This window comes from Populus nigra, chromosome 5, assembly GCF_951802175.1.
Source record: "Populus nigra chromosome 5, ddPopNigr1.1, whole genome shotgun sequence".
Classification (NCBI taxonomy): domain Eukaryota; kingdom Viridiplantae; phylum Streptophyta; class Magnoliopsida; order Malpighiales; family Salicaceae; genus Populus; species Populus nigra.
Genome location: NC_084856.1, coordinates 22,244,126 through 22,268,275, shown reverse-complemented (window position 1 = coordinate 22,268,275; position 24,150 = coordinate 22,244,126). Strand labels below are relative to the sequence as shown.

Genomic DNA, 24,150 nt, shown 5'->3' with positions numbered 1-24,150 from the left:
TTTCCTCGTCATTTCAAGTCCCCGATCCTCCTCAGCAATGGAATCTGCCTGCTTCGTACCCGATGACCACGTCCATTTCTTATATGCCTGTTATATTTTTTATTTTAAAGATGTGAGCCTTAAATTAAGTTTGATTTACTTTTGATTTCTTTTGAATTTACTCTTGACCTAAGTGGGAAAGAAAAAAAATATAAAGGTATTATTTTATGAAATAAAAAAACAGAGCCATCAATTTATCCTAATATAAATTCTGCAGCCGATCAAAAATAGAAATAAAAACATAAATCACGAGCAAAATTTTTCTACAAAAAGATTAAAGCAGAGCTACCAATTAATTTATCTTTCATCAAACAAAACAAGGTAACTTAAATTCAAAATCTAATTTTGTTTTGTTTTGAGATGTTTGTTAATAATTTGATGAGGTTAATAACTTGGAACCTGCATGACTCACATGCACGATCAAAATGTCTAATTTTTTTTTTTATGTTCAGCATGTGTGATTTATCAATAGCTTTAAATATGATTTTTTATATATATATTTATTTATTTATTTATCTTATCATATCTTTCTCATAATCATAGATGATTATAGAGATATCTTCTCTATGTGCCTTCGTCATCTCAATCTTTTATTTTCCTTTCTCTTTTAACTCATGCTTCATTGTGTGCCAACCCACTTCTTCTTCTTCTTCTTTTCTTACCGCTGGATCTTCCCCTTTTCTCTTGACCATCGGATCTGATTACCAACTTAATCATTGGATCTTCTTGCTTGTTCTCTAACCTTGGATCTTCCTACTTTTTCTTGTTGACCATGAAAGATTTGTAGAGAATTGCATTTTTAACTTGTTTCTTCCTAAAATCGAAACACATGCGCGCAGGGACGGAAGAAGGGGGGCAAGCAGGGGCCCGAGCCCCCCTGCAAGACATTTTAATTTTTTTTTTAAGCAAGGGGGGCAAGCATTGTTTCTTTGACAATCTAGTCGTTCAACTTCCCACGACAGAAAGCTGCTTTCCATGTACGAGTCCTCTAGTTGCCTCGAGCATGGCAGCACATTTGGGGAATCATTTCAAGCCGTGGATTGTCTCTCAATTCAAGAAGTTGCGGGCGAGGCAATTGCCCAATTTCTCTAAGCAGCAGAACAATGTAAGAACCTGTTAAGCAGAGAACTCTGAACATCTTTAACTCTCAAATTATTGCTATCTCTCCCATAGCAAAACAAGATAACTTAATTCACAGATTTTTTTTATTCTTTTAAACCGATTTTTGACGCCAAAGACTTAAAAAATGATTAGATGATAAATCATATATATATATAAGCATAAATTGGAATAAGATGTTTCAATCACTTCATCAATCATCTAAATCCTGATATAGATATTAATATGTCAATTTTCTCATAACTGAAGTGCATTTAATGAACATCATCAAAATTGATCATGCTCTTACTCTTCACTACAACACATCACAAGGCAAAAAAAAAAATAACATAAAAAATTCATCTTTTGAAATTACAAAAAAAAAAGTAGGGAAAAGGGTTGCACGACGTGGCTTTATAGCTTGTTTATGCATAATAGTTAAGGCTGGCTTTTTTCTTCGCTTGCACTTGGATGATACCTTCATTAAAATCCTCATGATTCACCTGTTTCCAAATCCAACCAATACAAGACTTTAGTAAGCATTTAGTAGCTTGCAACCAGCAAAGCAACAAATATCTCACGAACTTAGGAAAAAAAAAAAAAGGAGTTCAACTCTCTCCTGATGCAGAAAACAAGTGAAAATTAAAGTCTTTTTGCAGACAAGGGTATTTATGTACTTTCCAGATTTTTTCATGCACATACCTAATCAACCCTACATCAATTACCTATCAAAGATTCAGCCTAAAATCTCCCAAAACACTGTTCAAGAACTGTTCACAGCCCAGAACAGCCCCCAAAGGGGTCCTGCATCATGTCCTCTTGTTTCTTGACTATTGAGAAACCAGATTCAATCTGTAGCCAATACTATCGTTGGACAAGAAAGATGCTGAAGAGTTCAGCTTTTTATTATTATGTTGACAAGTCAGGCTTTCACTTGCCAAATAAATTGTTATTAGATTTGACAATGAAACAGGATATGCGTGAGAGAGTACCTCAGTTGCATCCCGGCGAAGTGCTAGCATCCCAGCTTCAACACAAACTGCCTTTAGCTGTGCCCCATTGAAATCATCTGTGGAACGAGCAAGCTCTTCAAAGTTCACATCAGGATGGACGTTCATCTTCCTTGAGTGGATCTACAACATCAGAGGGAAAAAAAATTACAATTAAGACTATTGTTTTCACGTGAAATACAAGTGAAAAGGGACATCCAAGTAATTCTGTCACAACAAACCTGCAAGATGCGAGCTCTTGCTTCTTCAGTTGGATGTGGAAATTCAATTTTGCGATCCAATCGACCTGATCGCATGAGGGCTGGGTCCAGGATATCAGCGCGATTTGTTGCAGCAATCACCTGAAAATTATAACAAGAACTAGTGAATTATTATTCCACTAACATGTTAGATGAAATTTAGCGGGAGTAATTATATTTAAACAGGGGAGATGCCTAAGCAATGATGCAAGACTTCATAGTTCACAGAAGCCAAGATATTCACCCCAACAAGAAATATCAAAGAGTGCATTTTTTGAAGAAAAAAAAAAGTACTAACAAACCTTAATGCTGTCATCGCTGCTAAAGCCATCAAGCTGATTAAGCAATTCTAACATGGTCCTCTGCACTTCCCTGTCTCCACTAACCTCACTGCACATGGTAATGGGATATTTAAAATCATCAATGATAAAACCAAGCAGCAAGAGCAGCACTCTGACTTTGAAAGCTAGTGTGAAAACAAGTTGATTGCCTAAGATGTAAAAATGGGATATACCCTAAGATGTAAAAATGGGATATACCTGTCAAACCGCTTTGTGCCAATAGCATCAATCTCATCTATAAAAATGATGCAGGGAGATTTCTCTTTTGCAAGCTGGAAGGCATCACGGACAAGTTTGGCACCATCTCCAATGAACATCTGAAAATGATAAAAGTTCAATTAATCCTATAAGAGACTATTTCGTTAAAAACTTAAAACAAGTTTAGAGGCATTGCATCATGTAACTAATCTTTCTTCTCAAATTTGGAAACAAAAGGTGAAAACAAAATTTAAAGAGGGAAGAATATACTTTAAAAAAAAGTTGCTATACCTGAACAAGTTGTGGGCCTGCCAACTTTAGGAAAGTGGCATTTGTTTGTGCAGCACAAGCACGGGCCATCAATGTTTTCCCAGTTCCAGGAGGTCCATATAAGAGGATACCTTTGGGAGGACGAATACCCAACTTCTGAAATCGCTCTTTGTGAGTCATAGGCAGTACAATAGCCTCAACTAATTCTTGGATCTGTTGCAAAAGTAACAAAATCAGAGCAGGTATTATCATCTAACTGAGATAGTAGAAGAACTGGTCGTATAAATCATGCTTTAGAGTCAAAATCACCTGCTTCTCCAAGCCTCCGATATCATTGTAGTCTTCTGTCGGTTTTTCATCAACCTCCATGGCCTTCACTCGTGAATCATACTCCGATGGTAGAGTATCCAAGATCAAGTAGCTATCTTTGTTGACTCCAACCAAGTCACCAGGCTTCAACTTGTCAGGATCAACAAGCCCAACCACAGGAAGAAAAATAGTCTGCATTGAGGTAATAAATTTATAGGTCTTGATAAGTGCGGTCAAGCTGATGTATCATTATACATCATCTACAATGTCTAAACTTCTGCTAACTCAAAATGATAAATTCCAACAGATTTCCAGATTGAAAGTAAGAACATCAAGGCTATGAAGATATATGAACTGCTCTGCTCTAAAAAGAGATGATCTCAACTGATTGTAAGGAAAATAAAAGACCAAGCTGCATCAAATTTTAATTTAATAACATCAAAGTTCCACCATTACTCCCTTGTTTATACTCTACTAGTAGAGTAAGATGACTCACCTGACGAGTTGATGTTTTCAGCACCACACATTTACCCTTCCTTTGAGAGTCAAGGTCAATGTTTGCTCCATCTTCTTCAGCCTCATCTTCTGGGTTCATTTCCAAAATCTACAAATGCAAAGACCACCAAAACATGGAGTTAGCATCAACATTGCAAGAACTTCATTTAAAAACAGCCAGCTTAATTAACATTCAATTAAACCACTGAAAGTTGGAGAAAAAGATCTCTTTCTGGGCACGAGATAAATGCATGAAATAGTTAGAATAGCAAGTCAAGAGCTTTCTCATCACATTTTTTCTGTTGACAGTAAAATAGAAGAATGCACCGACGTCTGAACAATATTCACAGCAAAGTTCAGGTCTTTGACCATTTGATTTGCAGGAAAAAAAAGGGGGCTAATTCAAATAGAAATTTTGTATTACAGAGACACCAAAACAGCTACTCAGGTTGTGTCCACACAAGAATAATTCAGCTTAAGTGACGGTCTTCAAACTTACTGAACACTCAGTCATTATCTAACATCTAGGCATTAAAATAAAAAAATCAGCAAACATTTACCTCGACAATGTTGCCAACTAGGTAAGGCAGCTGCTTGTTGAGTTTAATCTTCTCTTGATTCTCCTTTATCTTCTCCTTATACGAATCCAGCTCCAGATTTGTTCTCTGCACCTCTTCCTACAATCTCCGCAATCACACACCCGTGAAAACACCGCCCACCAAAAAAAAATCCTAAACCTCATAACTCGAACAAATCTTTACATTCTAAAACACCCAATTCAAACAAAAACCCATTACTTTCCCACGCTTTACACACACAAAAACAATCACTGACAACACTATTACTTCCATAAACAATAAGCCAATCAATCCCAGTACACAGCCTTAAATCAAAATCACAAACAAACACAGAACCATAACTAAACCCAGTTCAGAAAAATTCAGAAGCTACCAAAACCGCACAAATTTCCACAAATAGCAGCTCATCACACAGAAAAAAATTCTGGGTTTTCACTTATTTTTAGTACAATCACCATTAAAATCCACCAACATCAACAAAACAAATCCTTTTCTCACTAACAAAATTAAAACCAGAACCCTAAACAGACAACAATCCTAAAGCCAAAGAAGAAAACAATCAAATCAAACATTATTATTGTTGTTGTCATTATCTTCACAGGGAGACAAATAGAAAGAGAAATATCAGACCTTGAGAATGCGAATCTCGTTATCGACAAGACGAGAACCTCTTATGATATCTTCAGTAGTCATGGAGGCAAGCTGGTCATCTTCGAAGCTCGAATCCTCCGCCATTGGGGTTGCCATGGTGTTTGAGATTTAACGATTCAAGCTAAAAAGAATCGAAATCAGGAGAGCACTGAGAAGGAAAGGCCGGGTGTTGAGAGAGAGTATTTAGTTTATTTAGCTACTTGTAGCTATGGGCTTGAGGTTACTGTTTTTCTTTTTCTTTTTCTATTTTGGGCTTACTTTATTGGGCATATGGAAAAATAAATCTTTTAAGCGTTCAGTTCTTTGGGCATGGGAAGATACATACATACATACATATACATCCATACATCCATACATACATACATATACATCCATACATCCATACATACATACATATACATATACATCCATACATCCATACATACATATATATATATATATATATATATATTCTCAAAAATAAAATTATGATTATCAGAAAATAAAATTATGCACACACATCGAAACCATTTGTTATATTAGAATAGTAATAGTGATATATAGAGAAAAAGAATGTACCATCCAAAGAAAAATTATACAAAATTATAAAAAAATTATTTATTATTTTTTTATGATAATAAATGAATTTAAAATTATAAAAATTATTTTAGATTCATATTTAAAAATTATAATTATGCCAACCTAATCTCAAAACCAACCAAAAGGCATATACAACAAACTCAACCAAAGAAACCTTTTAAGATATTATATTATATTATATTAATAACTAAAAAAACATAGAAAGTAAATTTAACTATTTATATAAATAATAAACTAAAAAAATTAATAGTTTTAATATTTTGTTACCAACTTCATGTTGTAGCTCAGTAATTAACACACGTGAGAGATGTTGAGGTCACATGTTTAATTCGCAATGAAAGCAAAGTTAGTGATATAAATGATAAAGAATGTTAATATATATATATATATATATATATATATATATATATATATATATATATATTTTAATTGTTTTCTTATCGATATTGGATCGTAGCTCAGTGGTTAACGTACGAGAGATATTGAGGTCATGTATTCAATTCATATTGGAAATAAAATTAATTTTATTTTTCTCAAAAAAAATCTGGCTATAATATAAAGCAAAATAAAAACAAAAATTGGCTCGGGTGCTCAAGCCTCTCTTCAACCCACGCACCTAAGTTTTTTTTTTTTCAAGTTTCATGATGCAATTATAAAATATAAGTACCATATTTAAAAATATAATTATAATTGTTTTTTAAAATATTTTTTACTTAGAAATACATCAAAATAATATTTTTTTATTTTTTAAAAATCACTTTTAATATCAGCACATCAAAATAATCTAAAAATATTAAAAAAAATATTAATTTAAAGTAAAAAAAAAATTATAAATTTATATTTTTTCAAAACGTTTTTAAAATACAAAAGACATTAAATTGAAAGCCAAATACATCATAAATAAATAGGCTGTGCTGGTACGGATAGGAAATATATCGGTGAAAGAGGAAAATAATCGGCAAAAACTCGGGAAATACGCGAGGAAAGTAGGCTATTAATTTCCAAATCATCTGTAAAAGATCGGGAGTGGAATAATCGAAGATTATTTGGATAATAATCGGAAAATATTCGAAATCCATCACGATTAAATAGGAAAAGCTCGGCGATTAATTAAGAAAAACTCGAGGCCGAGCATGAATTTATTAATCCAGGCGATTAATTGATAAATTATTTGGCGATCTTTTCAGAAAGAAATCGGTAATTGCTCAGCAACAAGGTCATTGATTTAAATCGAAACAATCGGGCGATCAAAGAAATTATTGGTGATTAATTGCCAAATAATCTGCGATGAAGTTCCTAAAAGGGTCAATTGATCGGTGACAAGAAATTAATTAATCTTGGCTATTAATAGGGGACTAGTCGGAAATTACTCGGCGATCTTTTTCCGGAAAGAAATTGGCAATTGATCGGTATTTACTCGTTGAAAGTCAGTGAGTAATAAATCGGCAATGTGAAAATTCACGACAATATAACATAGAATAAATAGCACGACAAGATTGGATAGCATGGAATATAGGAACTCTTGCCTTTTGACCTTGACAGGTGGAAGCTTCAACAATGCTTGATGACTTAGCAGCAGGCATTTCGACAATCTTACAAGCATTTGAGTACATGCTAGCTAGAGGCCAATATCTGGCCTATCTTGTTCTATAAATCATGTAGACAATTGTGCAGTGAACATAGCAGTTCTTCCTTCTCAGTTTAGTAAGCTGATCGAGGTTCGTTATTTAGGTTAATCGTAGACAATGTACATAGCTTCACGTTGCTATCACGAAATATACATAAGATAAATAGTTAAAGCTTCCAGTAAATTCCCAGGCGATGGAGAATGCCTGCAACAATGCCCCAGAAGGGGATCTCTGCAAAGATAACGTAGAGTAGAATACCAACGCTTTGAGAATGCCAAACTCCAATGAACATATGCTTTTGAATCCAGTATATCTGCAATAAAAATTATAGGGATATCAATGGAATGGAGAATTAAAGTAACTTCTCATGGCTGAATGAGTCCTCCATCAAGGGGCATTTGCTAATGAATCCCACAAGAGCAGGGAGAAATTGTGGCTATCTTTTTTTGCCATTCAACCCCTCTTTCTAAAGGTTTGATGAGATACTCACCAGTGTATTGTGAGGGTCGTTGTAGTACCAGCCATTGATGAAACCAGCAAATATGCCTTCAGCAGCCATGACATAAACAAGCATTGCATTCATGCCGATCCATTGAAACGGCAGAAACATGGACTTCCGACCCGACATATCAACCTGGAATGGAAGGAACTTGTTTCGTCGTATCAGAAATAACTTATTGACTGTTCCAAACTAGGGTTCTTGAAATTTAAAACCCAAAATGGTTCAGTTGTAACAACAACATACCAGGATATAGATGGCTGAAAACAACAATGCTGCTGCTCCGGATGTTACACAAACATAGCTAAAAGTGTACAGTTGTTTGTTTAAGGGCATTGCTGCAAATGAAATAAATACGTATATATAGCGTTCTCCTTGATGAAAATATGATGCATAAATACTGACAAACTTTGGCATATATCGCATTTCAGTTCTCACCATGTGTGAAATGCAGAACAAGCCCTAAAATGAGAAGAGCAAGTCCCATCACAGTCCAATGCTTCAGTCTAGCTGTATCACCCTGGAGGTTAGAGATCAATCAAAACAGTTAAGCAAGATCTAGATTTAAGCAAGCATTACATGCTGAAAACCATTAATCTAACCTTCAAATGTACATGAACGTGTCCAAAATGAGCTCCAGTGATGGTAGAAAGGACTGAAGATATTGAGCTGCAAGTAATGGGGTTGAAATCCACATACCCAGTTAGACATTTTCTCAAGATGCCTGGACAGCATAGAAGGTGGTGTGCATTCAATCTGAACTTCTTTTATGAGGGATGGGATTCACATGTGAAGTTTCCCTATGAATAGAGAATTTAAGGTGTGCTCTACATTATATACAATCATGAAAAATAAAGAAAAAATTAAAGGGGAAGAACACCGCAATCATGTGGTTTTGTGGAAGAGCCTGTATCTCTCAAACATTCCCTTCCTCAAGCAGATAAAAGTTTCTGGTGAGCTCTTTAATTGTCAGCGTTTGAATAGTCGTCGGAAAAGTTGAAAGATAACACATACATACGGCAAGATTGAGTGAATGAATGAATAGAAAAATTTCTCAAAATCCCACACAGTGGATAAGCACATTGCCATATCGCAGGCATTATGAGTGAGTTGAACGATTTCCTATCATGTGGTTTCCCCAGTAAGAAAAAGGCAAGGCTGCTCAGTACTGGTTTGAATCAAAATCGAGTATAAGATTACACTGACTGATAAAGGTTGTGTACAACAAACCTTAGGATTCCGTCAGGTTCGAAAGGAGCTTTGCACCATGTTGGAGCACTGGTTTGAAAAGGCGCCTCATACAGGGAAGCCTCTGTGCAGGCCTGCAGCAGTTTGACAAAATTCTTCCGTGATTTCACAATAATAAATGATGAGCATTAGAAAAAAAATTGGCATGCACCTCAGATCTCTTCCAAGCAGGATGTTGATACAAATGATTAATTCCTAAGATTTTTCTGTCAATATAAGCAATTGCATTACAAGCAGGATCCAGTTTTCCTCTGACCGCACACTCTACCTGGAATCAACAGGTCTTAACTGTAAGTAGCATCCCATAAAATGAAGGAAACTGTGGTCTCTGATAGAAATAAAAGAGAGATAATAATGGGATTCCAGTTTGTATAAGAGCAAAGGCAATGAGTTCACAGTTTGATTTCCTTAATTCTTGGCCCAGGATTGTATATGAAGTCGAATTGAGGGAAATGTTGCAGAAGTGGAAGAGGAGATTCTTACAGTGAAAACCTTCCCATAATCAGAACTCTCTTCATCATTGACAGTGAACTGCCAGTGCGGCACGTACATCCCGTAGATTACAGCCAAGTAAACAACCAGAATGCATGCTCCCACCAGCCTGCAAATTTTAGCACAGAGTAGTCATTGGAGATTTGGTCAAGAAACTTATGAAAATTACTCATTAGTCACAGAAACATAAACTTACCATTGCGAGCCATATAGCCTGAAAATGGAGAGCCGGCCAGGTGGTAGATCCTTGGTTTGGTCTTTTTTTGTAAAGATTTCCATCAGTGCCATAACTAAGTAAGCAAAAGCAATTCTCTGAAAAAGAAAAATCAAAGCTCTTGTATAAGAATATTTCCTGCAAACTAAATTATATGCACCAAAACGAACACTACCTGAAGAATCCCACACCATCTTATCTTCTTCATATCAACTCCATAACTTAGCTTGTCAGGAGCATGGGAGAAGCCCCCTGCATGATGATAATCAAAGTACCGTCAAGAGATAGAATGAATATAGTGTTCTATCACCATGGCAAGTTGCTGGCGAGCATCATAAACATTTAAGCATGAAACACAGCTTGTAGGCAGGATAGGTGCCTAGCAGAACAAACCTTGTAACATGATACCCCAAAGGAGTAGTTTCAAAGTTCTAACAATTATCTTCTTGACAGCATGATCCCGGCTTGTAATTCCCTACGTTAATCAAAGAACACTTATGAGCAAAAACCTGAAAATACATGTATCCTTTTTCCTTGTCAATTACTGGATTTGTAAAAATGGTAGACCAACCTTAAAAGTAAGAGGAATGGCCATTCCTACTATGAATAGAAAGAATGGCATGACAAAGTCTGCAAGGTTGCTACCATGCCATGGTGCATGTCCCATCTTAGGCCATTCTCCTCCAGCATCATCAACCAAAATCATTAACTACATTGATCCCATCAAAAGACACAAATTTAGTATCATAAATAAATGATTAAGGTTTCATAAATTTTTTTTACAAGCATGCCTAGACACAGTACAAAAAAATTAAGGGGGGAATTGAGACAAAAGGTATAAGGACTAAAGTGGGAAGTGAGAGAAATTGGTGGGGCAATTGCTTTTTATAAAAAAAAAAACTGTAAAAGGGCCCAACCGGGATCGAACCGGTGACCTCTTGATCTGCAGTCAAATGCTCTACCACTGAGCTATGGACCCAATTGTACTATTTCGCAAGTCATATGTAATTAATAGAAAATCTAAGAATGTGCGCACTCGTTTTAAAGAAAACCCCACTCCCCAAAAACCCAAACGATGAAGGGAAGCACAAAAACTGAGTGCTTAACGTAGAACAACAGCTGAGTTCATCAAACTTCAAAACAGAGACAGTAAATATCTTTTGAGAGAGACATAGATACATACAGCAACAGTGAGGCCTCTGAAGATGTCTAATGAAGCTACACGCCTTTCTGGGTCAGGTTTTGGGGCTGAAAAATGGGTTCCGTCAGCTATTAGCAGCCGTTTGGCGTGAGAAATATAGGCCTTAATGTCAGCCATTTTTGGAGGGCAAGAATAGAGAAGCTGAACTCAACAAACTAGCTTGGTTGTTGATTCTGTGAAGGGGTGTCATGGGGGCTATAAATTAAGTCACTTGGGTACTGTACTTTGATGATTCTCTGTGAAGGAAGCTCAACGGATGGAAGGCGTGTAGGGTAGATAAGTGTATATGGGGAATGGACAGGTTCAGGGGAATATTTCGGAAGGTAAAGAGTGGATTTCTTTGGTTTAAGATGCAGTGGTTTCTTAGTACTTCTTTGACTCCACTCGCCATCTCTATTGTTGAGCAAGGGATTTTGCTACAATTTCACTCGAATCTGACTTGAACCGACTTCAATGGAAGAGAAATTTTTTGACCCGATTAGGTTTAGGTAAAATACGAAGACAAGAGGTCAGGGTTTCACAGGGTATCAATACTGCTCTACCTCACCCGAACCCTAGATTCTGCTCGCAAAGATGAGGCTAGTTATGAGCTTAGCTAGTTTGTGATACAGAATTCCTTTTGATTTGGTATCACATGTTTAAGAGACTCTATGTTGTGCTCAAATCATTTGTAATCTTGAGACATCTAATAACCAATTCGTCATCCCAGTCCTGAGCTTGGGCATGGATATCTTCCGATTTGTTTGTTGGCAACAGCCTCTGTCGCCGGAAAATCTTGGATAATGAAAGGCAAGTTTAAATCTTGTTACGGAAACACAAGGTCTCGACTGTGTTCCTTAACAATCAAAAGAAAATCGAATGAGAAACTTGGCTTAACTTGGAAAGTTGATTCGGCAAGTTTACAATTCAAAACCTGATCCTAAACATATTTTAGTTTGAAATTGTTTTGATATTGAGCTTGCTAAATCCTGGTGATTCAGCAGGTCAATACGTGACCCGATTGATCTGATAAATGCATCTTTCGCTCCAAAGAGTAACCCGCGTCATAACTTAGATTCCTGTCCCAATCAGTCACTCAATGGCCTAAGCTTTGTGTAGTAATCATGACCCTCACCCCCCAACTGCCCATGAAGAAAAGGCCATTTCTCCTGCTAGAAGCCAACAACAAAGTGAAACTTCCTGGACGATTGATGTGGATAAACGTTAGAAAGTTTGTTAAAGAGTCACAAGTTTCTTGCAATATAAGCTTCATAGGAAACTGCGAAGACAGCAAGTGAATGTATTGCGCATGAAAAGCAGAGCAGAGTTCCAGTAACCAACGTCTTGAATCCACAAGGAACTAGGGCAATTACCGTACGTGACACATCATAAAGGGAGTACCTATCCTGCCACCACTCATGCCTTTGATACTTCTATCGCCTACAATGCCGGCAATGTCCTTCACTTGCCTCCCACCAGCACTTCCCTCCTTACCATCTTCCCCTTCCATGTCCAGCCCCAGACAGGTGGTTTTCTCTGAACAAGTAAAGACTTAACGATGACGATATTGATAATCCAAAGATGTGCATGCAACTTGCCAATGAATGAAATTAGCATTATTCTTCTTGGGATTTTATAGATTTTAGAATCAATGGATGTAACACAAGCGAAATCCTTAGGTACAGGCAACACTGGACACCATGTGGGCAGAATTCTGCCAAATTACTTCCCTGTGCCAGATGAATTCATGTCAGGATCAAGGCTTGATCAAGAAAAAAAGTAATAATATATTTTCATGCTTCGATATCAGTTGTGAGTGATGGATGATATGATAAAAGAAGCTAAAGATGTTGCTGCAAAAACTAGTAGTGTCTCTTAGGTGCTTCACGAGGACGCTCGGCAGCAGGAACTCATTTTTTCAAAGTTGGATAGACGATAGTCCTTGTTTGGTTGCTGAGAAATGCGAGAAAGGAAAATAGAGTTCTACGGACTTGAAGTTAAGGATATGTTTGTTTTTATATTTAAAAAGTATTTTAAAACAAAATTTATTTTTTATTTTTTTTTATTTTAAATTAATAATTTTTTAATATTTTTAAATAAAAAATATTTTAAAAAACAAACACTGTATCATTCTTAAACACGCCTTGAACAATACTCAATAGACATCCTCTAGACAGATCCAGGGAAAGCGTGAAAGCAAGAGCGTGGTGGCAGGCTGAGGCACAGGTTGAGACAAGAACGTGGTGGTCTTTTGCAGTAAATTAGCGATGTCATCTAGTTCTTCTTCTTTGAGAGGACTGCATTTTTTAAAAATTTAATTTTTTTATATAAAATAAATTTTTTTATATTTTTAAATTGTTTTAATATGTTAATATTAAAAATAATTTTTTAAAAATAAAAAAATTTTATTTTAATATATTTTTAAATAAAAAACACTTTAAACTGCCATTACTACTGCAATCTCAAATATAAAATTATAAATAAATAAGTTAATGTATTATTAATTTCACGTGTATATTATTCTCAAATTGGGTTTAAGAGAATAAATTTGTCTTTCCATTAGATTTAATTAGAGCCTTGTTGGTTTTGATACATTCATTAAAAGTTTTTTTTTCCTAATGTTTGCCTCATCTTAAAATTAAAATTTAATATAATAAGTGTTAAAAATAATATTTCTTGCATTTATTTCGCATGCATGTCTATTAAAGAAAATACCAATGAAGCTATTTTATTTGGAAAAAAATGTATGTAATAAAAAGATCAATTTTAAAGGTTGTTGTTATAGGCCTTATTAAAATTTTAAAAAAAATTACCAATATTATTTTGTTATTATCTACGTAAGGGTGAGCTAATTCCTATCCATTATCAAGTGATTACAACAACTATTCATATACATTTCCGTTTTTTAGTGGTTAATGATTTTTTACATGATCTTTACATTTAGTTTTGTAATATATTAAATTAATCGCAAAGCATTCCCAATAATCCGTTGTCGTCCAGCGGTTAGGATATCTGGCTTTCACCCAGGAGACCCGGGTTCGATTCCCGGCAACGGAACTTTTTTTCCCTTTTTCCCAGCATTCATATCCTACACAGGCTACTGCCCAAAGGCGACCCAGGTTCACGTGAGGGGGTTCCATTAGCTTCCCGCCATTGAGCCGAAATCGAGGAGGGTCTATGACTGCATGGTTCCGATTATATGGAAACATGGCTGCAAGATTTTGTGGCTAATGGTTGTTAAGGGGACACGATTGCCTAATCACGCAATCAAACCTATAATCAATAGATCAAGGGGCCATCTGGAGACCAGCTCGAGAGTATTTTAACGAGTCATTGTCCCCTGACTCCGAAAAAGCCCTAGCCTTTGTCGAGCACCTTCACTGTCAAGTCTGATTTCCACCATGAAAAGCGATACAGCGGGAACGGATGCATGCGCTGATAAATGATTTCCACTGTGGCTGGCAAACTGGCACATCCACCAGAACCGCCACCTCTAGTATCTTAGATGCCCGCCCAGCTGGTTTCAGTCATTGATTCCCCATTTCATAGTGACTCTTTTATTAAATAATTTGACATGATCTTCCATTTCCAACAGCACATGAAATTAGAAACTTGCCAAGAATTTTCACAGCACATCACAAGAATGATCATTAACAAGAGTACTCTATACAAAACTTGTATCAATTGTACAGTGATACACACCAAAAATGAGAAGATCTCTAACAGCGGAGATCGCGTGTTCAAACCCGGTGAAATAACTATAATCAAGATATCAAACAACCCTCAAAAGAAAACATAGGCTCAAGATTAAAAAATAAAAAAAATGGAATGGTATATTGGGATCTCACTATCTCGGCTTTACAGATCAAGTAATGCTGGTGTACACTTCTGGCGTGGTATTAGTCACTTGTCAATTCCAAGTTCCTTCTGGATATCTCTTGTCAGGCTAAATTGTAGAGTATTATGCCATGGAAATAAGGTGCGAGTAACTGGAAGTTTTCTTCGCAGATCCTGCAGCACGTCAATAGGAAATGATTATGTCTACAGTTTAGGAGGCATAATAATAACAAAGAAAGAAGACATACAGTTGGGGAAGGGAATGATTATGTGTACCACCACCACCACAGATTTCCTACTAAACCATTGTATTTCACAAAAAGGAAAAGCAATATGCCTTGGGTTCAGTAACTAGAGAGTACGTCTTCTACAGTGAAGTCCAAAACAGAACAAAAGGCCAAACAAAATTCTCTTCACTGGATGCGGAAAAAACAAAATTTTGAACGAGTATAATCTAGCAAAGAATACCTTGAATGTGGTATCTGGCAAATTTGAATAGGACGCCTGTCAAATAATGATGGTCAATAATGAAGCCTTAAAATCCAAGCATTTAAATTTAAAAGGAGATGCAATGAAAACCTCAAGAGATTCCAGGTACTGTGCCTCATGATGACGAATAATGTTGGCTATGGAAATAGCACAATCATCGGGGGCCTGAAACAAAAGATTATAAAGGATCACCATTTTTTTCTTCTATTCATCAGCAAGTGAAGAACAAGCAGGTGCTCCACTCCCTTAATATGATTCTAATATACAATCTAACTACTAGAACTGTGCTTGAAGTAATATTATAGGAACTTGTTATTTCACAGCTGCTAGGTGTATTCTAGAGAGAATTTTTTTAACCACTTCAGTAGAAAGCTGCAAAAAACAGAGAGCATGCTCCGACGTCTGAAGAGTGAAGATCACTAGAAAATGCTCGATCATTCTACTAATCTTTAACGTTTGGAAGAAGGCATAAGGTGGGCTTAAAGGCTGGACTTTTGAAGCCAAGCGCTGGTTTTATCCTGGAATATTTGCAATAGAATCTGGGAAGTGGCAAGTGTTGCTTTCAAGGTCACTCAATACAAACAACCAGACTGGATGCACAAGTCACCCAAATAATCAAAGTTCCCCATGCCAACCCAAGTAAATCTAACCAGTAAGTTCTTGGTGTAATGTCCCAGCCTTACACTTTACATGCCTTCTAATTTAAGTAATTGGTCATCCACTGCATTGTTCCGATTATTCTGATTACCAGATCAAGGTTCCAATTGAGTGGTGTCATGTGAAGGAGAATATAGAGATGGTCTTGCCCCTTCAGGATGTAGTAGCTACTCTCCAGACTCAATATGTGCAACCTTGAGATTGCATGCTCAAGACTTTGCACCAAGCAATGCCCTACCAACCTTATGTCTTGAAAGAAAGAAGTTGTATTTTCATGATGAAGAAATTCCAAGCAAAAAGACTTGCAGATATTGTAATAACCTGAAAGATTGTTGCATCTTTGCATTCATGTTTTGCATCCAGCTGAACATTTCCCTCTTCAAAATAATGGGCACCCACCTGAAATAGGAAAACCAACTTAGTGCTGCCCCACTCAAACTATCTCCGTCTTTATTTTCAGGACCTTCCTAAACTTCGATGACCTCAAATTTTCACCCAAGATAAAACAGTATGTCATTAGACCCCACGAAAAAATATAGGGAAAAAGAAACAGCTTATACTTGCATTTTCTTATAAGTATGCATTCTGACTTTCATACAACAGTCTACAGAAGTCAATTTTTTTATTATACCTGTAATTCACCTCTTACTTCTAGCATTTGTACATCTTCCTTGAACTCTATGTTCCACAGTGATCGCCAACTTCCATTGCTGTAAGATATGCGAAAGAACATTAACAAATGATATGCAATCATAAAATGTAGATGCTACTGCTTGGAAGTGACTTGGTATGTGCAGCTACAAGCAAGTGATGGGACATTGTAAACATGTCCTAGATGAAGCTTCCAATAAAAACCAAAAAGTGATAAGAATTCCACGCACCAGAAATTCTGTGGGCTATTTCTAACAGCAGAAATGACCACTACAAGCTCAAAATTAGATCCCGGCCCCTCCACGTCCTTCCCTATAACACAGTAGACAGAACATATACCTTTTGGATAAGCTTCCGCAACATATTTGAGTATTTCAGCATCCAGGGCACAACTAACAGAGAACAGAATAGCATTGGTGACGCAAGAATGTGTAGAATACTGCAAAAGAAACAGAAGAAAAGAACTACTCTTGGTGTGTTCTGAGCCATAATTCTAGTCATGAACTACCAAATTGTACACAATTCTTTTGGCATTTAGATGTATATACAAGGAGAAATTACAAATTAATCCTATGACTCACAATCCAAACTCAACCAAGCATGCACAGAAGAAAAGATAAATTATGCAGAAAACTGTACTAGAGATACAATTATTCCAAACTCCAAAAACAGACAAAAAGGACTCTATATAAATGAAAGAGGAGCATAAAAAACAACAAAGAGAGATTTTGATATAACTCAAAAGCTCAGTCCTCAAAAAGTATTTAGCTCATTCATTCATAAGCATCACTGAGTGTAGTAACAGATTAAGGGTACAGGATAATTTGATGACTACTGGCTCAAGCACTTAAGCGTTCCAAACATTAAATGATAAAAGCATAAAGCAGGACTAGTTCATATCCCATCAAAAGTACCTCTCTAAGTCTAACACAAAGAATTCTGACCTCTAAAAGATCCTGGTCAGTGGTCACACTATCAATCCAGCACAATGTAACAGGAAAAGAGAGTAATAGAAAATTGCAGCCTCGAAAGTTGAAACTTTAAAAATTGAAACATAGGCAGGGAATAACTGAGAAAATGTCAATTACCCTGACAGATTTAAAATCAAGCTTTTAAAGATCTAGCATTGATGCACTAATAACTAAAAGAGCATCTGGATGATCAAAATGATATAGTAATAACCATGAAAATTAGAGAGCGTACCGAAATTCTTCAATATATGGTGATGAAAGTTCCTCATCAGCTGTGGGCCTCATGTCTGTACAAACCTGAACGAATTTAGCACATCATTATATAAAAATGGACTACCAAACACATCAGAAAAAAGACAGCAGACAAAAAATATGTTCTTCAACATTTTTAGATAACCCACTTGCTTAACATGGTCAACTATCGCAACCTGTGCAGTCCTAGGATCAAGAAACTCATTCTTGTCAAGCTCATTATATGATGTAACCAACACCTGTAAACACAATTTAAAAAACATGAGACAACTAACCGCATACAAAATAAACAAGTTTTACAAATAAAACACATCTAGAATCACAATTAAACCCTAAAATACAGTCTAAAACCAAATAATTTCAAAGTTTAATCCTCCAAATAAATAAACAAGTCTCTGCCACACAACGTAACATGTAGTATAGCTAATGAGCCCTCCAATTTTTAAAACAGTAATTAGCAACAAAATATCCAAATGTAAGCTAAATGAAACCTCTAATTACATATTAAGCTCAAAATCAGCAAGTTAAAACCTAGCAAACCTATGATAAATAAAAAAGAAATTAGCAAAAAATCAAAGTGATAGCAAAATAAGGAAAGAAAAATAATTACAAAGCTTCTATTTCTTCATCTATTAGGTAATTGAAGGCAAATCAAGTAATTAATTAAAAATCAATCAACAAAATTAACAGCCTAAAAAGGAACAAAAATCTCTAATACACTATAATTTCATTAAAACACCCACATTACACTGCAATAAAGAAAAAAAAATAGAGAGACTTACTTCTCCGCTTCGATCAGGTAATTCAAGGCAAATGAAGTGAGATTTATTGTAAAGAGGAAATGCCTCTAATGCAGCTTCATTATACACTTTCTCGTCATTCAATACCGACCTCAAATCTGCGAAATACAAAATCCTAATAAACACGCAGCAGAGAAGGCTACAGAAATTAGAAAACAAAACGGAGACGCAATGCAAATATGAGAGACCTTTCGCGATGTATTGGATTTCACCGGCTGGAGAGTTGAGGAGAAACCATTTAGCGATCTCTCTCTTTCGCTTCTCGTTTAATTCGCAGTCCTCTTCTGCCATTTTTTGGCCCTGTCTTCTTTTGTTTCGCTTGTTTTTTTAAAATGAATTGGAGAGAGGAGGGGTGAGGAGGGAGGGTCGTGGTGTGATCTGGAAAAGGCGAGAGGGAAATGATTTTTGGATCAGTGGGGTCGGGATATTTTTTAATGTGATCGTGACCGTTCAATTGTAATATTACCTTATTGCCGTGGTAACTTGTAAATGCCTCGGTTTTAAGGTACGGCATGGAGATAGATTCTTCTATAAAAGGACGAAAGAGACACTGTAACCGATTGTGTAACATTAATTAAACGGTGTCGTTGTTTTCGAAGCTGGCGTGTTTGGGAGCCAGAACATGAGTTGACCCGATCATATCCAGATGAAATCCGAGCAAACCCATATACCAGCTCTTTTTTTAAAAGCATGTTTAAAATTGTAATAATAATTGTAATTTAAAATATTTTTTACTTAAAAATATAATAAAATAATTTTTTTATTTTTAAAAAATTATTTTTAAAACCATTTGAAAACATTAAAAAAATTAATTTTAAAAAAAATTAAAAAAAGTCCAAAAAACACAGCCTGACAACTATGCTTGTTTTTTTTAAAATTAATACCTTTTCAATTAATTGTCAATAATTTTTACATCCTGATAATAAAAATATCAAAAATCACCTAGGAAAATTAGAACAACAAAAATTCCCAACAATATTTTAAAACAGATAGCATGACATCCGTTATTTCGAAACATCACATTACTTCGAATTAAAATCACATTACTGTTTTTTTATTTTTTTTGCCTTGAAATTCATTTTTCATTTCTTGAAACAAGAGCTTATTATTACACATTAAGGTATTACATTGACAGTTGATGTTGAATTTTGTTAAAGTTCTATTTATAGCAACCAAATCAGTATTGCATCAAAATCTACCAGAGTATTACTAGCAGGCGTTCCATTGCCCCAGTAAGTTAGCTTCCAAAAACTGTTTCCATGCCCTCACTGGGCCTACATCTCTAATACTAGCAGTATGTTCCCTTGCCCTAAAGTTCATGAACAGGCCTCTGGCTGCAAAACCCAGTAGCTCGGTTGAGTCCATGTAGCCACGCATCCTTGAAATGATTATACTGTCATACGAGAATCCAATCCTGAAGTAACGATCCGAAGAAAGGAGCTCCTGTGAAGGTCGGGGTTCACATGGTAAATCTCTTTCTTCGGTGGACACATGGCTTCCCGCGCCAAATGAACCCCAGTCAACCTGCTGCAACATATCAGCTGCCCTCTCTGTGATTCCAGCAGCAGCTTGTTGAAACTCCACTGATTGTTCCAATGCTAATTTTTCAACTTGGACTTTTAGTTGTTGCAATCGCTGGCCAATTCTTGAAGCCACGGCATCATACATTTTTCCTCTTGATATGTTTTCAACACCTTCCGCATCAAGTATATCGTCAAAATGGATTGGATCACCAAGAAGCACTGTCACCTGCATGTTCCATGGACATCAATTGAGAAAGAACAATAACGAGCACGATACAAGTATAAAATAACTAAACACATTAGAACAGGAAACCCAAGCTATGGAAAGGTCACAGCCTATAAAAGGTACACGGGAAGTTACAAACAAATGCATTATTAATTTTGAAGGTGTGTGATGTGTACATGGACATGTCAGTCAAAATCCAAGCTGCTGTTGACTTAAAAGAATCTTTAGTTTGCAGAGTCCTGTTCTGAGAATTAATCATAAAGGAAGTAGAAGTTGCAAAGACTATGCATACGAATACATCTGCATTTATAGGAAGTGAACGAAAAGGAAGCTTCAACTATCCCAGTAGCTTATTAGAAGAAAATCAGATATTGTAAATGCTTAAGCGAATAATTAGAAACAGTAGGAATATCTTATATTTACCAGAACAAAAACAATCATGCTACGTACCCTCTTTCCAATCCTTGGGAGAGTTGCTCCTATGGGCATGATCTCTTGCATCCCAGTGTGTACAAATGGGATGACCAAAGGGACAGTGTCAGCATCAAGGATCAACCTGTTAAAGCATGAAATCAGCTATTTCAAACAGCAGAGCCAAACAAAAAACACAAATGTTTTGATGCATATACGCACATATCCTAAAAATCATCTTGCTAGTCAAGGCTTGGAAAAACTCAATGCAAAACAAATTGAGAGGATAGGATAAGAGAAGTGAAGGGTATAAAGCATCCTCTTCAATTCCCTTCCCCTGCTAAAAGACCATTTCATCTTTTCCTCAAGTTCTTCTTTATCAAAATTATAAAAGTGGATCCTCTTCCATGCCTTCCACACAACTAAAACAAAACCCAAAAAGATTTAAATGGTACGGAAGGCACTCTTACCTCCCCACACCTCTCTTTGAAGAACCCATGGTTTTTCCACCATCCCGAGAACGACTACCTTCCGGGAATATGTGAACCCAACTACCACTGTTCAACTTTGCGATAGCCATGTCCATGCCCTACAGCAAGATGATAAGAATAGCAGATTAGAGGGGGGGAAAATACTTTGAAAACAAACATGCAAAAAGACTAGACATGCAGGGTGTGAAACTGACGACTCAAAATAGTCATCAACCTCCAAGCAAGTCCTCTTATAATCAAACTTTCCTTTTGTTTTTTTGATAAGCCATTTTTAACAGCCTCAAAACCAAATAATAGAAACTTCAGCTTAAGGTAAAATAGCCATCGACATCACTAACTATGAGGACTGAACAGCAATGCAGCAAAGCTGTCAAACATCAGAATTAGGCTCCACAGCACAATAATGCGAATTAAACAAAAAGTTGGCAAGAGACAGGGATGCGGAAGAGCAGAAGACTTATTATCTTGGATGGCACCTATTATCTTATAATCTAATTTGGTCAAAATAACACAGAAGGAGCAAAAACACTAAAAACAAGCAGCAAGCAAAAGATCCAATGCTTAAAATCACTCAGACAAGTTGCATCAAGCAGAGATACTACATGCTTAGACAGCTAGCTCAATAACATGTCAGGTATTCAACAACAGATCCTCAAGTACTTCTAACACCCCATTTAAACCAATACATCACTTGACAAACAAAAAGAAACACTTTAAAAGCTCACCTTCTGATAAATCCCTTCACCACGAGCAACTGGCAATACTTTGACAGATTGGAAAAATGCAGAACTCACAGGATTCTTAAAACAGCGATCAGAAGCACAAAGCGTCCATCTCAAGTTCTGAGCATCCATCAATACACTAGGAGGAAGCAGTGAAGCAATAATAAACGGGTCATCCACTGAAGCAACATGATTGCTCACCTGCAACAGACCATTATCCTCAACAATTACCTCATCGCCACAAACCCAAAACAATTCCTCAAAATAAATCCCAAAACTGCAAAGAGTAAGCCAATAGAAAAACCCACAAACCCAAAACAATTCCTCAAAATAAATCCCAAAACTGCAAAGAGTAAGCCAATAGAAAAACAAAAAACACAAGCATTATTGTTCCAAAGCCCACAAAGTAGAACGACCAAACTATACCGTTAAAAGAGGCTTGTTCTTGGGTCTATGCAGCAATGCATCATGTAATTTCTCCACACCATAAACCTGCGATACCCCAAAACCCCAAATTAGTAATTCTCGCAGAACCTCAGTCCTCAAAGCCAAAGGTTACAAAAACAGTTCAGTCACGAACAAAGCAATTCCTCCTACCTGAACACGATTAAGTCCGTGCATAAACACATGACACATGTTTCCAAGCAGAGGCACAGCCACTGACTGAACCATTCGTATAATAACCGATTCTTCATCAGCATTAAAGTCCTTGCTGACTGCACCCACAGAATTCAGAGGTAATTCAGTAAATACGCATCAATCTATGGGCGAATGTTGGTATTTAAGTATGTCTATGCACGTACATAAAACACATACATCCATCTCATGTATGTACGTATTTTATTTCTTTAAGGATGCATTTAATGTAACAACGACACGTGTCAATGTGTATGTATGTATGCATGTAAAGAGTTTAAATATACGGTGAGGTGCATGTATGGATGTATGGATGGATAAATGAAGTAGTGGAAAGAAGGTGACCTCGTTTGCGATAGAAAGCGGAGGGGGAATGGAGAGAATCTCGCCGAAAATCACGGAAATGGTTGAGCCACCGTTGGACGGTGGAGGAGAAGTAACCATCGGACGCGGCGGAGAAAATATGAGGACGGCGGCGATGACGATCAACCACCACTCTAAAGCGGTCTCGCAGACGGAGCTGTAGTGCTTTAGCTTTGCTCTTCCATAGATCTCCTCTTCCTAGCTCTATCCTCTGCACTGCCATTTTCACTTCATAAAGAGAGATCTCTTGCTCTTTTATTGTTTTGAGAAATAAATTTTTATTTTTATTTTTATTTTGACAGCAGAAGCGTGAGTGTAGAGAAGGAAGGGTTTGAGTTGATTAGTATTGGAGGTGAGACTTCGGGGGTTGGTTCTAACGAACGCATAAGGGAGGTTGTGCGTAGGTTAAGAGATGGCTTTTGGGTTTGGAGGGTCAAGGCACGGGTTTTAAACTCGATCCTGACCTGTTTTAAACCCAAGTTAATTTTTTTTTATTTTATAAAAAAATAAAAAAAATATTCTTAAAAAAAAATAAAAAAAGTTTATAATCAGGATAAACTTGACTTTTTAATTGGATTTATATCAGTTTAATTTTTTATTTTTGTTAAAACCCTATATGATAAAAATCTAGATCATGGATCAACCAACTTGTCTTTATCAAGTTTTGCTTGATCCAAACCCCTTGTCGACATGGATCAATTTATCTAGTCGAGTTGAGATTATTGGTCCATGATGAAACGTGGCATGGAATTGAGGGACCAGGTTCCTGATATTTTGAGTCACAATTTTTTATTGATGAGCTCGTGTAAATTCAGAACAATAAGAAAAAAAGAATGGGTCGTTTCAATTTTAAGATGATTTTGGCTTCTGAACCAATTTCCTTCCAAGTAATTCACATCCATGCATATAAATTTGGATTTTTATTCTTTAAAACCACATATAAAACTTAAATCTAAATTAAATTATATATGGTTTTTTATTAATACTAGAAATAGACTCAATATTCAATCCTCAACTATCGGATTTAAGAGGACATCATACTAGCTCCAGAGA

General features: G+C 36.2%; 4 protein-coding genes and 2 non-coding genes across 9 annotated transcripts; 1 reads left to right on the top strand and 5 right to left on the bottom strand.

Annotated features, from left to right (window-relative positions):
• Positions 1 to 1,347: 1,347 nt before the first annotated feature.
• LOC133693140 (26S proteasome regulatory subunit 6A homolog) lies at positions 1,348 to 5,454 on the bottom strand. The gene is made up of 10 exons (XM_062114277.1): positions 5,208 to 5,454; positions 4,560 to 4,676; positions 4,001 to 4,108; positions 3,505 to 3,696; positions 3,217 to 3,408; positions 2,926 to 3,044; positions 2,689 to 2,776; positions 2,369 to 2,488; positions 2,130 to 2,270; positions 1,348 to 1,640 (listed from the first exon to the last, which is right to left on the bottom strand). The coding sequence occupies exons 1-10, from the start codon at positions 5,322 to 5,324 to the stop codon at positions 1,563 to 1,565; spliced, it is 1,272 nt and encodes a 423-aa protein (XP_061970261.1). The 5' UTR covers positions 5,325 to 5,454; the 3' UTR covers positions 1,348 to 1,562.
• Positions 5,455 to 7,308: 1,854 nt separating this feature from the next.
• LOC133693600 (uncharacterized) lies at positions 7,309 to 11,338 on the bottom strand. Its single transcript, XM_062114842.1, has 13 exons — positions 11,072 to 11,338; positions 10,460 to 10,597; positions 10,282 to 10,363; positions 10,064 to 10,140; positions 9,871 to 9,986; positions 9,666 to 9,783; positions 9,334 to 9,450; positions 9,165 to 9,256; positions 8,537 to 8,603; positions 8,373 to 8,454; positions 8,181 to 8,272; positions 7,926 to 8,069; positions 7,309 to 7,748 (listed from the first exon to the last, which is right to left on the bottom strand). Exons 1-13 carry the CDS (start codon positions 11,204 to 11,206, stop codon positions 7,602 to 7,604), a joined length of 1,407 nt encoding a protein of 468 aa, XP_061970826.1. The 5' UTR covers positions 11,207 to 11,338; the 3' UTR covers positions 7,309 to 7,601.
• TRNAC-GCA (transfer RNA cysteine (anticodon GCA)) lies at positions 10,796 to 10,867 on the bottom strand. Its single transcript has one exon. It is a non-coding gene; the product is annotated as a tRNA-Cys (tRNA).
• Positions 11,339 to 14,053: 2,715 nt separating the features above from the next.
• Positions 14,054 to 14,125, top strand: TRNAE-UUC (transfer RNA glutamic acid (anticodon UUC)). The gene has a single exon. It is a non-coding gene; the product is annotated as a tRNA-Glu (tRNA).
• Positions 14,126 to 14,690: 565 nt separating this feature from the next.
• LOC133693733 (F-actin-capping protein subunit alpha) lies at positions 14,691 to 19,111 on the bottom strand. 3 transcript variants are annotated; one of them, XM_062115019.1, is made up of 10 exons: positions 18,914 to 19,110; positions 18,708 to 18,823; positions 18,075 to 18,164; positions 17,906 to 17,970; positions 16,933 to 17,094; positions 16,683 to 16,761; positions 16,373 to 16,450; positions 15,509 to 15,559; positions 15,374 to 15,409; positions 14,691 to 15,079 (listed from the first exon to the last, which is right to left on the bottom strand). In XM_062115019.1, exons 1-10 carry the CDS (start codon positions 19,014 to 19,016, stop codon positions 14,972 to 14,974), a joined length of 888 nt encoding a protein of 295 aa, XP_061971003.1. In that variant the 5' UTR covers positions 19,017 to 19,110; the 3' UTR covers positions 14,691 to 14,971. The 3 variants fall into 3 exon arrangements, 2 of the variants coding, with proteins under 2 accessions (XP_061971003.1, XP_061971002.1); XM_062115018.1 differs by having other exon boundaries at positions 15,485 to 15,559; positions 18,914 to 19,109; XR_009842172.1 differs by lacking the exons at positions 14,691 to 15,079; positions 15,374 to 15,409 and having other exon boundaries at positions 15,485 to 15,559; positions 16,143 to 16,450; positions 18,914 to 19,111.
• A 640-nt stretch (positions 19,112 to 19,751) lies between these two features.
• On the bottom strand, positions 19,752 to 23,528 carry LOC133693187 (uncharacterized). Of its 2 annotated transcripts, none has more exons than XM_062114347.1 (7): positions 23,080 to 23,528; positions 22,696 to 22,814; positions 22,525 to 22,590; positions 22,102 to 22,299; positions 21,356 to 21,474; positions 20,898 to 21,030; positions 19,752 to 20,474 (listed from the first exon to the last, which is right to left on the bottom strand). In XM_062114347.1, the coding sequence occupies exons 1-7, from the start codon at positions 23,318 to 23,320 to the stop codon at positions 19,935 to 19,937; spliced, it is 1,416 nt and encodes a 471-aa protein (XP_061970331.1). In that variant the 5' UTR covers positions 23,321 to 23,528; the 3' UTR covers positions 19,752 to 19,934. The 2 variants fall into 2 exon arrangements, with proteins under 2 accessions (XP_061970331.1, XP_061970332.1); XM_062114348.1 differs by having other exon boundaries at positions 20,925 to 21,030; positions 23,080 to 23,523.
• Positions 23,529 to 24,150: the final 622 nt, after the last annotated feature.